This window comes from Lethenteron reissneri, chromosome 9 (genome assembly GCF_015708825.2).
Source record: "Lethenteron reissneri isolate LAM-NWPU_2019-01 chromosome 9, ASM1570882v1, whole genome shotgun sequence".
Taxonomy (NCBI): Eukaryota; Metazoa; Chordata; class Hyperoartia; order Petromyzontiformes; family Petromyzontidae; genus Lethenteron; species Lethenteron reissneri.
Genome location: NC_083787.1, coordinates 11,745,666 through 11,762,338, shown reverse-complemented (window position 1 = coordinate 11,762,338; position 16,673 = coordinate 11,745,666). Strand labels below are relative to the sequence as shown.

At 52.4% G+C, this 16,673-nt stretch overlaps 1 protein-coding gene across 1 annotated transcript; it reads right to left on the bottom strand.

Annotated features, from left to right (window-relative positions):
* Window positions 1-5,254: 5,254 nt before the first annotated feature.
* On the bottom strand, window positions 5,255-15,501 carry LOC133340277 (craniofacial development protein 1-like). Its single transcript, XM_061548375.1, has 7 exons — window positions 14,932-15,501; window positions 13,771-13,927; window positions 12,025-12,268; window positions 11,151-11,257; window positions 10,058-10,195; window positions 9,529-9,696; window positions 5,255-5,526 (listed from the first exon to the last, which is right to left on the bottom strand). The coding sequence occupies exons 1-7, from the start codon at window positions 14,984-14,986 to the stop codon at window positions 5,436-5,438; spliced, it is 960 nt and encodes a 319-aa protein (XP_061404359.1). The 5' UTR covers window positions 14,987-15,501; the 3' UTR covers window positions 5,255-5,435.
* Window positions 15,502-16,673: the final 1,172 nt, after the last annotated feature.

Here is a 16,673-nt window from a genome sequence, read left to right as displayed (position 1 = left end):
GTGAACACATCTGTGCGGCGCTCGTGGATTGTCTCCACGTCCTCCGGGTTTCCCCTGCCACGCGAGGAGAAACTCCCACGTGTTGATGGGATTCGTGGGCCAAGTATCCCAATGCAGCAGGGCCCTCTTGAAAAGAGTCTCGAGACCCGGTGAGGTTGTCCTGGGTTAAAGGGCATTATGCCGCGGTGGCGGAGATGTTAACTACATCGCCTGGTATGCAGGAGGTCGTGGGTTCGACCTCGACGCCTCTTGTATATATGTGGAGTTTGCATGTATCCCTGTCCGTGGTCGCGTGGGGTGCTCCGGGTTTTCCCTCCACATTTAGAAAACATGCGTTTAGACTATTTGGCTGCAATAGATGAGCCATCATTTGTGGCCAGGTCGCTTCTAAGAAAAAAGCTATACATCTCAATGGGCCTTACCTGGTAAAATATATATTTTTTATAGTTTGGTTTATTGCATTTCCATCCGTCTTCTCATTCTTCTTTCGCACGGCGTTTGGGCGAAAATAGAACCCCAAGAGGCGACGCGCAAATCGCACGACATCCGGTGGCAATAGCCGAGCTGGGGAGCAGTCCGCCCTGTCGCACCGGGCGAGACGCGCGTGTTGCGTATTGTTTAGGGCAGTCACCGGTGTCACGACCACAACGGCAGTGGCCGTGCGGACAGAATTCAGAAATCCCGTCATTCGACCCCATTCCCAACCAGACGAGCGCACCCGGGCAAGTTGCCTTAAGCCTCCCTCCCCCATCACCCTCCTTCCCCCCCGCCACCATAACCCTCTGGTTGTTTTACAAGTAGAACACTAAACAGCACTAATGGTCCTTTCCTACCAGCGCTTCCTGCTGCAGCCAATTAAGATTTCCAAACGTCTTGCGGGCAGCCGAGCGGGGTCGCGGCCGGGAGCCCGAAGGAGCCTGGTCGTCGCCCTCCATTCGCTATCCACTGCTGGATGGAGCCTCCGGCAGCAGTGTGACGTCGGCAGAGGCGACAGCGCCATTTGAATCGTCGTCGTCGTCAGCGTTTGCTGCCTGCCAAGTCAGTCGCGGATTGCAACGGTAGAGGCTCGTCGGTTCGATCTCCGGGTGCGGCTGTTGCAAGGAAGGAGCAATATTGACTGAACTTCACTTCCCCTCCCCCGCAGCCCCCCTCTGTCCACCTCGGCCCTGGGTTCGATCCCGACCCTGACGCCTGCTGCTGTATATTTGGAGTTTGCGGTGTCTCTCTTTCTCATCATCACGGTGGCTGGGAGATGTTAACTACCTCGCCTGGTGTGCAGGAGGTAGTGGGTTCGATCCCGACCCTGACGCCTGCTGCTGTATATTTGGCGGTGTCTCTCTCTCTCTCTGTGGTCGCGTGGATTTTTCTCCGGGGCCTCGAGCTTTATCCTCCACAATTTAGAAACGTGCGTTTAGGACATTTGGCCGCTGCTATTATTTTCTACACGATCAGCCACCTCGTTGAGCCGTCATTTGTGTTGCTTCTAAAAGAGAGCTACATAGATCAGTGGGCCCTTTACCTGATCAAATTTCAAAAAGTTAGTTCGTATACATGAGTACACCAGAGTGGATCGACAGCTTGGGTGGTGGGGTAAAGTGTGGGTGTTCCCACCTCTTCCAAGAGAGGTGGAAGAGGAGGCCAAGCGTGCTCAAGGGGCTCTCCAGAGCTCCCTCTAGCGCAGGTCACTTGCACCGGCAGTCACGTGAGCAATGCAATTGCAAGGCCCGTTCCTCTCTACATTTCACCATCAGCCATTGCCGATCTACTGCTGGATGAAGGCCTCCCACACGCCGTGGCCATCCCTCGCGACGCCAGGGCACAACGAGATGACTTCATCGCGCCGAAGCGGAGAGTCGCGAGCGAAACATTGCAATCGACGTCGTCTCGCCTGGGACACAATGCCCGGCAGAACGGGATGATTCCGCTAATGGTGGGATTAGGGTTGATGGTTCAGGGTTTATATGGGCGCTTTTCGTGATCGAGAGGTTATGGGGGTGAATGGGTTTAATCTGTGGCGATCACTCCAACCTTAGCTTCGAGAGCTAACCCTATTAAGGGTCTGAAACCAAGCACTAAACCTGCCCCGATTCGCAGCACCAATCATCTTAAGCCGAATCTGCCCCCTATTCACATGGCTCGTATCCAGTGTCGCCAGGCTACACGGCGCCCCGAACGCGGCACGCAGAGGCGCCGGAGAACAACGCGAGAGCCGAACCACGGCTCACGGTGAACTCTGCGTTTTGCCTCCATTTCTCATCGACCTCCACCTCTACCCCCCCCCCACCTCTCTCTCTCTCTCTTCGCTCCAGCTCCCGTCTGTTGTCTTTCACCTGTCCCCTGCCTCTCTCCTCCACTGTCTCTCCAACCCGTCTCCCATCCTTCCTATCCCATTTCTTGCCTCCCATCTCCCGTTTGCCTTCTCCTGCCTCCCATCTCCCGTCTCTTTTAGCCCACCTATTGTCCTCTCCCATCTCTCGTCTCCCATACCAAAGGGTTTACTCTCATATCACATCTCCTGCAGAACGGCTTCTCATCTCTCTTGCCTTCCATCTCCCGCCTTCTCCTACGGCTCATTTCTGCGAAACTTTTTCCCCATCTGCTCGTTTCTCCCATCTCCGCTCCTGTCCCTGATCTCCCAACTCCCGTTTCCACCCCCAAGTCCCACATCTCCCGGATCCCAAGCACACAACGTAACCAGACCACCACCAACCTCCTGTTCAGACACAAATACTTTATTTTAGAGCAAGTGAGAGCCTGCCAGGTTAAACTCATCTAGTTCACAGAGACATGTCTAGCTCGCTCTATAACCGAGATTACTTGCTATCGTTCACACGAGAGGATGCACCGAGTCGTCAAAAAAAGTTGGGGGCCCACGTGATTTTCTCCCTGTTACCTGGCATTTCTATAAACAACGGAGACAGCCCCTTTGGTCAATCTACTGCTGGACGAGGCCTTCCTCATGCCGAGCATGGGCCGTCCTGGTCATGTGACCATACTTCACTGCGCTGGGTCAATGCAGGCTCGTGGAGATGGGACACACAGACGCGCGTCTGCTCCACTGTCCTCTGCAGAGGCTTGCAGCCCGATCACACCCCGTTTATCCATAGCGGTGTCCAGGATCAACACGCCAGCTTAGCTTGCAGAATCTGACGATTTTGGGTATTCAGGGTTACTTCTTCATCGGTGTAATAGCAGCACAAGTGGAACATTCCACTTCGGCGTTATGAAAGAAGACAGCGAGGCATACGGCCACGTGTGTGGTCAGGTGCATAAACCACCTCGAGTCAAAATACCCCCCAAGCTTGAGTGAAATGGTCCAGCCCTGGCATTGCTCGCTCACGCCCCGCCTCCCAACAGGTGATTTGGCCAAGACGTCATGGAAGAAGGACTACCCACACTTTACCCCACCACAAGAGATCTTGACGACTGACTTAACTGCAGCAAAGGGATTTTAATAAAAACTCGCGTCACCGTTTCAACTGCCGGAGCCGGAAGGTCGAATCGAACTGTTGACCTCTGCAATTCCAGCGCGATAAACGTTACACCACAGTGCTATGCCTATTGAATTCAGTCGGGGACTCCACTGCTGGGGTGTTCAGCAAAACCGGACGCTGACCCACGAACCACTTGCTCATCTTCCCCTTGGAACAGAAGGCGCTTCACCCTCTTCCATCGCTACTGGAGAACTCCAGCTCTACCCCACGGGCTGGTAGTGGTGGTAGTGGTGCTGGTGTGAGGGGGGTGAGTGGGAGTGGGGGAAGATGCGTGGGACCGCGGTGGCGCAGGCGGCCAGTGTTGGATCACGACGCCCCCGTAGATGAAAGTTTCTAAAACGTTCTGAAATGTTTCACTTGAATTTGTATAAAATGTTTTACTTTATTCGCAAACACAGTATGAACATGATCTCGCGATCGCCATGACAGCGGCTCCTGCCGTCTCTCTCCCGCCATTTGACAAATTTAAGTAACTTGAAACGGACGGTCGCGAGCGCGCCCCCGAAGCCGCCACTGCCGTTGGAGATGTCGCGCAATGGAACGACGCCCCCCCTCACCACCCCCATCCCCGTCGAGCGCAGCCGCTCGCTGTGGGAGTGGAGATCCCTGGGGGGGGGGGGGGTGTCGGGTGGATTAGGGGTGGGGGGGGGGCCCTCGCTGTATGAAAATCTAATCAATGAAACAAATAGCGCGCCAGATGGGGCCCCGCGGTGATGTAAGAGACGGTGATGTAATGGGGTCAGTGGGAGAGGGGGGTGACATCACCGGGCCGGGGAGACGGGACGACGACAGCGCCCCGGCATCGCTCGGCAGCAGCTGGGGCGCCTTCACAGCGAGCGCGGTGGGCCCAGCGTTTTTCGGTCGCCCGTGCTCAACGCCGGGGGATTGGCGCACGACAACAATTTTGGAAAAATGTAAAAAAAAATTCCAAGGCTCTGTCATCGAGGGGGGAAGGTGGTAGGCAGGCCGCCGACGCACAACCAGACGCCAGCCCCAGCGTGCCACCACCCCCGCCATGCAGCAGCACCACAGCTGCCCTCCGAGAGCGCAGAGATGCGACCTTTAACCCCGGGGGGGAGGGGGGGCAGGCAGGGGGCGGCATACCTTCCCCCCCCCCCGGGCCAGCGTCGGCGATCGTTTCCGCCGCGGCCCACGCTCGGTTAAACGGCGAACGCCGCCACCGCTCTCCATTCGTCCAAAACGAGCGATTAAAAGAATTACGGAAAAATGTCGCGACGAACGTGCGCAGCGGTGGCCGTCCGTGGCGGGGGGAGCCCCAGGGAGGCCGCGGTCGCGTAAACAGTGACCAGAAAAATGCGCCAATTTACTCCAAACACCAAACACGTTCCCGCGATTTTAAAGGGGGTCCGGCAGGAGCGTCGTGCGTCTGTTTACTCGCCGCTGTCGCAGCCTGGTGCTGCTGCTGCTGCTTCCAAATAGCGGGGCCGCTGCACGACGCCGGGACCGCTTTACTCAAAACGCCCTTGCGCTGGGGTTTTTATTTTTTTACTTTCTGAAACCCAACATTAAGAACGCAGATGTCCGAACTTAAACGGGCGAACATCCTTGCCGGCGAAACTGCAAACACTGGGAGCTGAGCGGGTGGGTGGGCGTTGGCTGGAGGCCTGCAACGTTCCCCACCCCACCTCCCCCCCCACCACACACCCCAGGGGGTCACGGCCCACTCAGCGTAAAGCTACGGCAATGAGCGCACGGCCTGAAACAAAAGCTGCCATCTTAACCCCCCCACCCTCCCCCCACCACCACCACCACCAGCGGCGCAGCGGCCCGCACGCTCAAGCCTCTAAATGCGTCCAGCAGCTGTTTCCAGGCTTGCGTCGTGGCACCGCGCGTCCGAGCGAGGGCTCCGCGTTGGTGGCGGCGATGGCGGTGCCGCTGCCCCGCCCCACCGAGCCGCCGATGACAGGAGGCGGCTGCCCGCTACCGCTTGCTCTTGGTCAGGCGGATGCTCTTCTCGATCTCGAACGTGCGGTGGTCAACTCGGTCCAAGAAAGCCTGACGCTCGATGTACCTGCGCGTGGGGGGGGGAAGACACGGTGTGGAGGGGGGGGCAGGGGGGGGGGACGTTCCGTCTCGGTTACAACGGCAGCAGCGCAGGAGAGGAGGACGACGACGGTGCGGATTGGGGGACGGAGCGCCTAGTCGGCACTGTCGAAGGTCAGGGTTCAAATCTGGATTTCGGCCTGCTGTGAGAAAAGCGGGCCGTCAAGTGTCCGTGAGTTTATGGTTTCATCCTGGTCACCTATAACTGATTAAACAAAGCATTTTTAAAGCATTTAATTTGTTTTGTCGCTTAATTTAAGAAAAATTCCAGCTGTGAGAACTTAAAAAAAACAAGATTTTGGTTTGATTGACATACAACAAAAGGGTTAATGGGAGGGTTCTGCCCCCTAGTGTCACCTAAATGGATCTCGGAAGAGGTTCTGTGATATCCGCTTCTGTGGGCCATTCTCTAACATAAAAAATCAGAATCTTTATTTACACTGGAGGAATCTGATGAGCTATAATGCCATTTTTTCACAGATTTCCAGTAACACAGCGAAACATCACAATTTACATCCGATTCCACATCTTCTTCTCGTGGGAGGGGAAGTGGGGAGGGTTGGGGTTCCCTGGATTCAGCTCCCTCCATCGCCACACCGGACCTCTTCACCTCGCATCACCGGACTCCGTCCTGGGGGATTTTTTTACAGCCACCGGCCGATACAATGTAACGCCATACCCAGGACAAGCGTTTGCACGTGCCGATGGTCTAATCCACGAGGATGTTCAGCTTCTTCAAGAGCTGAACTCAGTCCCAGAAGAAGCTCCCAGTACGTGGGGAAGAAGAGGGGGGGGGAAGTCGGGCATTGTGCCGATCAACGCGTGCTAAATACCACGAAAATCTACGCAAGTGGGCAGCTGCTCGCACCGTTTAAATTCAGCCCCAAACGTTTCATCTTCGTCCGCCGCAACGTGGAGGTGGCGTTCGGCGAAAGCGAAAAAGGCTTCCGTGAAAATCTGTCCAACGCTGCTGCTGCTGCTGCTGCCGCGACAGCAGCTGGGATCCGTTTGGGGGAAATTGAAGGCGGCCGACCGTCGTCAGCCGTGCCAAGGCCGGGCCGCGCGTTTTTATCGCGTTCAGCACAAAGAGCGCGTTTCTGTCGAGAGGTTCGGAATCCGACGGAGCGGTTTCACGATCAGCCCCCCTGTCCCTCCCCCCCCCTCCCCTGCCGCCCCGCCGGTGCGAGCGCACGGGACGCGTCGGCCAGATGGTGCACGTCCACAGCAGCAGCGCCAAACGTGCCTGGCGAGACCGCTGACGTTACAATGAAAACAAAACTTTAAAACCCCGTTCTAAATATCGGGGGCCGGGCACCTGAAGTTGCCTTGGCAGGAAAAGTGAAAGATTCAGCACGTCGCACCCGCTGACTCAATACAACAAGCTCGTGTCATCGCCGTGACCATCATCTGTCTACTGCTGGATGAAAGCCTCCCCACGTCACCGCTATCCCGCACAAGCCACCTCATCCGCTCCCAAGTCCGCATTGGTCGTGCTCTCCGAATGAGCGTTGTGCGTTTTTAGCGAGTTATAAAAACTTGTGAGAACAGGCGTCCTCTGGTCTAACACCGTTTGAGACTAGGCTCGAAATAAAGCTGTCTCTGGTGTGGACCAATCAGTTTCAAAGACAATGCATATACTATCGGTGTGTTTTTTGTTTGCATTCTGACCACAAGTATTGTGGTTAATGCAGACATGATTCCTTGTAAAAGGTTTCAGTTTGGCGTTTTAACATCTTAACAACTGTTTTGTTGCCAGAAAAAATGGGAAAACCTCTTCTCATATTTTGGTACTGGCAAAGGAGGTCCCATGATATAAAAACTTGGTAAAAAGTGGGCCTTGACCCGTGGACACGACTACGCAACTCCCCTTCCTCGACCTCAGGGTGCGGCCACCAGAGCAACACAAATGCACACATGCACGCACCCACACACGCACGGGGGCACTCCCTGTCCCCAAGGGCAGCCCCGTGCCGATTTCGATGAGCTGGGCGTCCGCGAGACTTGTCCCCCCCGCCCCCCCTGGCTCCGGCACCGCGAGCCGCTTGCCAGCGCTGCCCACACACAAGCCAGGCGGGCAAGCCTGGGAACTCTCGCAATTATGGCCCGCGCTACGGCTTAATGAGCACACGTGCTCCCGCTCAGCTGATTATCAAACAAAGGGCGATTAATCGGAGAGGTATTTCTTCTCTCCTTTTTTTTTTCTCCGCGACTCTCCCTCGTCGCGCGTCTCGAGTTCACGTTCCCCGCTCACCAAAACAAACCCCCCTCCTCCCGCCAACCACACCGCACACCGCTCGTTTAGCACCACACCAGCCAATGCAATTGCTCAGCAAAAAAAAATGTTTGTCGATTGAAAATTATAATGATAATAATAATGAGAGTTCCACGGGGATTTACCCCCCCCCCCACCCCAGTGCCTCCTGCCCAGCGACCGCGTATGCGTGCTGCTCCACCGCATGTGCGAGGCAGTGTAAAGACTCCCGCGCTTACTCGCTCACTGACTCGCAGGTGGTAGCACACTGGGTGAGTCAGCAGGTATGTGGCTTGTGCAGGCCATCTGTTGGATTGCGTGTACGTGTGGTGTGTAATTGTGGGGTGTGTGCAGTGTGTGTATGTGTGGAGTGTGTGTGCAGTGTGTGTGGAGTGTAGTTTGGTGGAGTATGTGCTTGTAGCATGCAGCCCATGTGTAAGTTTCGCATCTCCGATTAGCACGGTAAGCGACATACAGTGAGAATGACGTTAGACATACATAAATAAGTAAAGTACGTGTGGAGTGCAGTGTGTGTGTGCAGTATGTGACCCATGCGTAGGTACTTGTGGAGCGTGCGGGTAAAGCAGGCAGGTTGCCTGTAGGTATGGGTGTAGCTGAAGCATATAGTCCCCACTTATAGGCAGCATACACGCCATCTCTGTGTGGAGTGTGCAGTCTGTATGTGAAGCATGCTGTGTCGTCCATACATAGGAGTCAGGTGGAGTGGGCAGGCGACGCAGGCATGTGGGTGGTCTCTCGGTCATGGAGAGGGAACCTGTGGCCCGTGGGCAGGATACGGCCCACGACTTCATTTCACAACGGTCCCAAGCCACGTGAGGCTTCACGGCAGTGCTCTTCGTTGCAAGGGCCCCACGGGCCAACTGGCAGCCTCCTGGTGGCCTTTAGTGCAGCCCCTGACAATACCACTCATGTGAAAACACCCCCATCATGCTGGCAAACCCGACAATCGTTTCAAAATGTGTGGCAGCCCTCACACTGATGGTGTGTTATCGACAAAAGTGCCAGTGCCGCTGCCGCCCCCGCCCCCCCTGAAAATGAGCGAAGAACACCGCTTTACGGCATCCTAACAGCCTGCGAATTATATTCCTCAATAACTGCAAGCGTTCTAATGCCACTTATCGATCGAAAACACTCGAGAGAATGTGTTTGGACCTGGCAACACCGCATTGCCGATGGTTTAAAGACAGCGAGCCCTCGTTGTTTGTCGCGTCGCCATTGAATAAGGCTAAGGCGCGAGTACTCACGTGCGTTACTGCATGACGTTTTTGGCAACGGTAGTTCGGCAGAGCAGCATCGTGTGCGTGATTTGCTGAACGGCCGTTGCCCGGGGCCGCCGTTGGTGCTCATGCAAACCACCACCGACGCAGTGTCACCAAATGAACCATCCCAAAAGGCTTTTTTTTTAAATCCCATTCGGCCCTCACCAAGTAACAAAGGCTTCTCACGCCGTTTCACGTTAAACGTGCAAGAGGATCCTACAGCTGATCAGCGAGCGAGGAGGTGCGTGGGGTGCACGTAAGTTGCGTATGTATGGGCGTGGTTGTGTGTGGTTGCGGCTGCATGTACTGTGGCTGGGGTTGCGAGTGGTTGCGGTTGCGTGCGATTGCGGTTGCGTGCGATTGCGGTTGCGTGCGATTGCGGTCTTGCGCTATTTTGCGGTTGCTCGTATTGGGGGTTCAAGCGATTGCGAGCACCCACCCGGCCTTGCCGCGGTTGTGTGTGGCGAGCTCGTCGCTGATGCCCTCCCCCTCCTTGAACTGGTCCCAGTCCATCTTGGACTTCTCCAGGGTGCTCATCTTCGTCTTCTTGCCGCCGATCTGGCCGAGCACGGCGCTGAGGCCGGCCGCGCCGCCCGGCCGCTTCGCTCTGGGGACCGGCGGACAGCCGGGGAGGGGGGGAGCACAGGGATTTTATTTTCAGATTGTTTAGTAAAAAAACAAAAAGAAGCCACTTGCCCACTCGCAGACGGTCACCAGCATCGCGCGCTTTCAGATGCGCTTCTGCGGCCGTCTGAAAAGCTCTTCCCTCCGATATTAGGAAGCCACTGGAGCTATGCACTTTTAAATCACCTAGCTGAAAACTAATTTCTTCAGAATTGCTTTTTGTCTTTGGTTTGTCTTTTCCCCGCACCTCTGATTAGCACGATTGGCTACGTACTGTGCGAAAGAAGTTCAACATAAATACATATATACATACAGAGGTTAAGGGGGTTAGAGATCACACGTACGCAAGTGAGGGAGCAGTGGAGGTGGTGCCAGACCCAGAACCTCCCTTCTCATCCTCCTTCCCCTCCTCCTTTTCCGCCTCCAGAGACTTGAGATAGGAGCGTGCTTCCTTCGACTCGGCATCCACCTCCTTCGTGACTCTGCGCCACCACACAGACACCCCATCGTCCATCAGCAGACACTCTTCCACGCTTCGCGTCTCTCCGATTAAATCTCTCAAGACGTTCACTATCAAGTGGCCACGGTGTGCAAACGCGAGAGACAAATTCTTCGACGCGTGTGTGCGGATACCGAATATTATCGATCGTTTACAGTTACAGTAAAATCTTGGATTGCGAGTAACTTGGTCTGCGAGTGTTTTGGAAGACGAGCAAATTTTTAAAATAAATATTAATTTGATAAACGAGCGAGGTCTTGCAATACGAGTACTGTAGTACGTACAGTATATGCTTTGTCTGCCGAGCGTCACGTGATCTCAACTGAGCCAATGGTTCTCTCTCTCTCTCGCTGCGGGATTGTGGGTAATCGTCTCCCATGCTCGGTCTCAGTCGGCGTGCCTCACTCGTATAGCAAACATCCGTGCGAGCGTACACTGTTTACGATAGTGTTGTGACCACGTGTGTGCGTAAAGCATTTTTTTATTTTGTGTCCAAGTGTAGTGACTGTTGTTTAGTAACTGTACTGCAAGTGAAAGTCGTCCTACACAATAACCCTCCTCTCCTCTCTCGTCTCCCTCACACCAGCCACGATTAAATGTAATTAATACATTTCATTACTTTATATTAAATTTAAATAATAAAAATATTAAAAGGTATTTTGTATGAATCATTTTTATGTGAATACAGTATTTTTTGGTTGTGGAACGAATCATCTGAGTTTCCATTATTTCTTATGGGGAAATTCGCTTTGATATACGAGTGCTTTGGATTACGAACACGTTTCCAGAACGAATTATGCTCGCAATCCAAGGTTTTACTGTTATTGTTGCACGCAATGCTTAATAATGCAAAACGAGAAATGAACAACCCTAACTCTGAGCGCAGTTTGCGTTCTAACACAAGAAGTTTCAATTGGAATAGACCAACGACCACCCACCTGACCTCCTCCCCTGCAAAGTCAAACACCTTGGTGATGGAGACCTTGGCTCCTTCCCTGGGCCTCTCCGTCTCCTTCCGCGGCTCCGTCTTCACCGCCGTCGAGCTCTGCCGACAGCCGACGAGCGGACAACCGGAGACATCGCTAAACCCGTCTCGCGACACCAAAAACCAACACGCAGTGCCAGGTTGTGGTGTCTGCATGGAGACACGGCCACTCCACTGCTCTTCTCTGCACTTAACGAACGATCCGCACTGCATCAGCGCACCGTATAAACACATTAAAATCTTATCTATAAATTGACTATGAAATGTTATCTGTGAAAACACAAACCGTTGACATAACGCGGGGCTTATCGTTCTGATGTCTTTACTGTTTGTACTGAATGTTGTTTAGCACGATGTCTGACGTTTCGCTTCGTGTGCTGGATGCTTCTTCAGGTGAATTGAGCTCTCCACAGAACGTGCAGAGAAACGTCGGACATCGTGTCAAATAACACGCGGTACAACCAGAACACATAATTGAGAGCTACACAGTGCAACCACGAAAAATCTCCACAGTAAGAATAAAATTGCATCTATGCAGTTTCACATACGACCTGCACACTCCACAGTGGCGAGACGCTAACTATACGCCTGGTATACAGGAGGTCGCTGGTTTGACCCCAACGCCGTTTAAGAGCATTGGGCTGCTATAAATGTCCACGTGATAAGCCACTTTGTTGAGCTACTATTTGTGGCCATGTCGCTTCTGAAAATGAGCTATATAGCTCAATAGGCCTTTACCTGGTCAAATTTTGTTTTAATAGTTTTAGTTGAGAGTATGATCGTGTTTTCTGTGAAAATCTCAGCTGTTGAGAACACGTGAGCCTTACTTGGCTGGCAGTCTTGTTGACCTCCGCTTGGCCACCCTCCTTGGCCTTTGGCTTCTGGCCCACGTCGCTAAGGAAACTGGCCCAGAGGTCGTCGGCGCGGCTCTTAGATTTGCCGGAATCGGCCGGTGTCTCCGTGGCGACCGCGGTGCCCTCTGCGTCTTCCTGCCCAGGCGACCCCTGACCCCCAGACTCCTCTTCAGCCTCATCCCCCGACAGACGGATGCCTCCAATTCGTGTTCTCTTCCTGGTGACATCGTTTAGCAAAACGAAAAGTACACAAACGTGTTAATTGCACTGCGGCACCCGATGTAACTGTGACGTATCTTTAGTTTTACTTTGAGCAGTTATGTGCACATGACTTTGAAGTTGGCAAGTAACCATGGTGATCCCTGTTGACTAGCCAAGGGGACACATGAAGGATTAATCTAGGGGCACAGCTTATGACTGCCACTACCGGAAACAGTAGGCTATTGCACATTACTCATTAGAAGGCAGTGTTAATGATGAACGTAATTATATTTTAGTTGTGTTTGTTTACCACTGTCATGGTGTTTTAATGTTTGATGTTTAAATAGGCCCTCAACGGGTCATTACTTTGCATCACATTTGTGTTGCCCCCTGCTGCCTTTGTCCACACAGCAGTATAAATGTGAATACCCAAATCAGTGGAGAGACAACAGGAAAATGATGTGGGTCAGAAGGTGCAAGTCATGCAAGTGGAAGGCAGAAGAAGAGGTGAGGCGATGTGGTGCTATCGGACACGGTGGCCCGAGGAACGGAAAGAGAGATGGCGCAGGACAAAGCAGCATGGAGGAGGTTGGTAAGGACAGCGGACCCCACATGAGTGGGACAAACGCGTGGAAGAAAAAGACCCAAATCAGCTGGAATGGCATCGCATTGGGCTGTGGGGACTGGTGGCCAAGTGCCTTCTCCAGTCTACTAGAGACCCGGACTATATATTTGGAGCGCCATGATGGCGAGATGTTAACTATCTCGCCTGGTATACAGGAGGTTGTGGGTTCGATCCCGAGCCTGACACCTGCTGTATATTTTGAGTTTTCATGTCTCGGGGATTTTTCTCCGTTTCCTCCGGTTTTTCCATTCCACATTTAGAATTAACATCAGGCGTTTAAAATTCCAGATAAGCCACTTCGTTGAGCTATCATTTGTGATAGCTAGGTCACTCATGAAGAAGGGCTTTACCTGTATGAGAAAATAAGAATAGGTTTTACCTTTTCTGGAAATAAAACAGGGGTTGAGTTGTTCAAACGCCAAATAGATACATTTTGCAAAGCATCAAGTCTGCATTAACCACACACGGTACTTGTGGCAAAACATGCAAATAAACATGCTCTGATAATATCTGCATTGTTTTTGGAACTTGATTGGCCTACACCAGAGACAGCTTTCTTTAGGGCCTAGTCTCACCACCAGTGTCAGATCAGAGAATGCCAAAAGGCGAACAGCACAAAGGCAATGCACTATCAGAGCATTTATAGCTAGGGGTGAGCAGCTACAAAATGGGACCTTTTTTGCCAGTATCAAAATATAAAAAATATAAGGATAGCTTTTACCCCTTGGCATCTTAAGGCCTGTTTTATTGCCAGAAAGGGTAAAACCTATTCTTGTGTTTTCATACTTTGATACTGGCAAACAAAAGTCCCATTTAGGGCTTTAAAAGGTCCCATTTAGCGCCTTACCTAGTGCTAAAAAAAGTAATTCAGAGAGAAATGAAGCTCCCTGTACCTGGCTCCCAGTAATCCCTTGGCGGATGCCGCCCGCCGCTTTTTCAACGACGGAGCCTTCTTCTTCATCGCCGCCGCCGCCGACACCTCGTCGTCTCCATCCTCCTCCACCTCGTCATGCCCGGCCTGATCCCCGTCGTCATCGCTCGACTCCTCGGCTGTGACGACAGAGCGAGTTGGTGACGGACGCGAGACTCAATCAGCCACCGACACGCACAGTCCACGCACAATGGATTTACAAAATATCTCGGTGCAAGTAAGTGTAGCTTATACGAGATAACCTTTTGAAATTCCGCCGGATGGAAAACTAATTGTATTTACCCCACTTAAAACCAGGACTAATGTTTTATCATTCACTTAACTTAGGATGGCGAAACAAGTCGTATACGGCAACACATTCGCTGATCAAAAGGAAATTATTTGGGTAAGGAAAAACCGGATAACACAACAGTGTGCGTATCTACAACAATTATTGATGGTGTACCGTATTCAGCGAGCAGCGGGTTGAAGTGCCTTTGCATCATTACATTTGATGAAAAAGCAACATCGCCAGGTGGCTCGTTGGAGCTGTCCAATCAGCGCGTTTTACCCGACTCCGCATATTACATCTTTGACGAATACGACTGACAAGCCAGCCATCTGAAACGCGCTCAGACAAGCATGGGGAAGAGACCGTGCCGGGCGAATGTAAATAAGGTCGGCGCTGCGTGTTATCGTCAGCGAAATTTCGGATTCTTTTCAATGTTGTTGATATAAAAGCTCAAAAAAATGTGTTTTTCTCCAGTACAATGATCGCGATCAGGAATCGGCGTTCTTCTACATGGTCACATCGAGGCCGAACAGAGAGGATTCCGTGGATTGCAGAACAAACGCAAGTTTGAGACATCATCTCGACTTGAAATGCGAGATCTGGCAGGCCACGTTCTGTAGATAGATGATCGCGATGTACATCCACACACCGCTCACTCGAACTCCCGTTAGATTCAATTGTAATCCCTTCTAGCTATTACCATGACCTTCTCTAGCCCGAGCCTGTACCCCCCACAACCTCCCCACCATCCTGTACATCGCCTTACCCCGCTGATATCCATAACCCATTGCTACCCCAAACCCCTCTACACAGCTCTACCAAGCCCACCACCACCACCAGTGTGAGTCTCACCCGAGGGCACGTAGTCAGAATCATTCTCCGAGCTCAGATCCTCCGAGTCGGACATTCTCTTGCCGTTGCTGCTGCTGCTCCCTCTGCCTCTCTCCCCCTCCTTGCTGCTGCTCCTTCGCCTCTTGCGTTCTGTTATCGCTGCTCCTCCTGTCGCTACTGGGTCGACCTCAGCTCACCCTCTCTCTGTGGGTGCGCCTCAACCTCTGCTCCTATTGTCGAACCCTACTGTTGTATCCTATTGTTTAATCCTATTGTTAAACCCTATTGTTTATCCTTTCCAGCGTTGCTTTCCCCGGCCACTTTGCGTCTAGACGAAGCCTCTCGTGCTAGGCCCCGCCTTGTGCCCTTACGCGAACGCGGCGCGCGTTTCCCCTGCCAACGCATTCGCACACACACAGATCCGTGCGTGACACGAATAAAATAAATACACCAGGTCGCGTTGCCTCGCCGTGTTTCGTACAACGTCGTTTCGCGCCAGGGGTTGCCACTCGTTTGCAACGATTACAATTTTTTATTACTATTTTCACACCTTGGTGAGAGTTTGACAAAGTCCTGCAGTAACCTCTACGAATCCGCTGGCCGCGAATGCCTCGACTGTCGGCACATTCGGGGGGGGGGGGGAGACGGCACGCGAACTCGAGGGGCACGCCTCTGATTGGTCAACCGCGCCGAGGCGAATTGCGATTGGCTGGCGTAGAGTGCGCGCGGGGTGGGGGCTTAAACCAGAAGAGGGCGGAGTTAGAAGGCGGGGGGCGTGGCCTAATGTAAGGGGGCGGGTTCAGAATCGGTGTGTACAGGCACTCCTCTACTTACGAACGAGTTAGGTTCCAGAGGTCTATTCGTATGTCGATATTTTCGCAAGTCCAACTTTAATCCTGTCGATTCCAAACATGGTGTACGGCATATACACTAAGCACGGGGAATGGCTTTAAAAGTTGTATAATCTCCTGTAGATGTAGATGCCACTGGTTCTTCGTGTTCTGCAGATGTAGATGCAACTGGTTCTTCACGTTCTGCGGATGTAGAATGTAGTTCTGCAGATGTAGAAAAGTAAACAAATCACCCAAACTCATACAACTCAACCATCTCCATCCTACCAGGCAAAGCCCACTGAAGCATTAACCCATTGGTCAAAAGCGACCTGGCCATAAATGATAGCTCAACAAAGGAGTTTATCATGTGGACATTTATACCATTTATACCAGAAAAATATAAACGTGTCGTTAAATCCGCCACCACCCGACGCATGTTTGTCACGTGAACAAAACAATTGCAAATGTTGTGGCTTTACTCTCCAACACACCGGTGTTGTTGTACTAGTAACGAATTGCCACGTTAACGAGACACACCTTACTAATTGGCAGAGGTGGGACAAAGTCATTGTTATGCAAGTCCAAGTCGAGTCTGAAGTCATCAAATTCATGACTCGAGTCTGACTCGAGTCCAAGTCACATGACTCGAGTCCACACCTCAGAGGTGGGACAAAGTCATTGTTATGCAAGTCCAAGTCGAGTCTGAAGTCATCAAATTCATGACTCGAGTCTGACTCGAGTCCAAGTCACATGACTCGAGTCCACACCTCAGAGGTGGGACAAAGTCATTGTTATGCAAGTCCAAGTCGAGTCTGAAGTCATCAAATTCATGACTAGAGTCTGACTCGAGTCCAAGTCACATGACTCGAGTCCACACCTCTGCTAATTGGCTGTGTCGGGTGGTGGTGGGTTTAATGACACATTAATTTT

Coding starts and splice junctions, on each gene's coding strand:
- LOC133340277 (XM_061548375.1), bottom strand. CDS start 14,986: ATGTCCGACTCGGAGGATCTGAGCTCGGAGAATGATTCTGACTACGTG. Junction 12,269..13,770: donor AAGGGATTACTGGGAGCCAG/GTACAGGGAGCT, acceptor CGATGTCACCAG/GAAGAGAACACGAATTGGAG. Junction 9,697..10,057: donor TCCACTGCTCCCTCACTTGC/GTACGTGTGATC, acceptor GCCGGTCCCCAG/AGCGAAGCGGCCGGGCGGCG.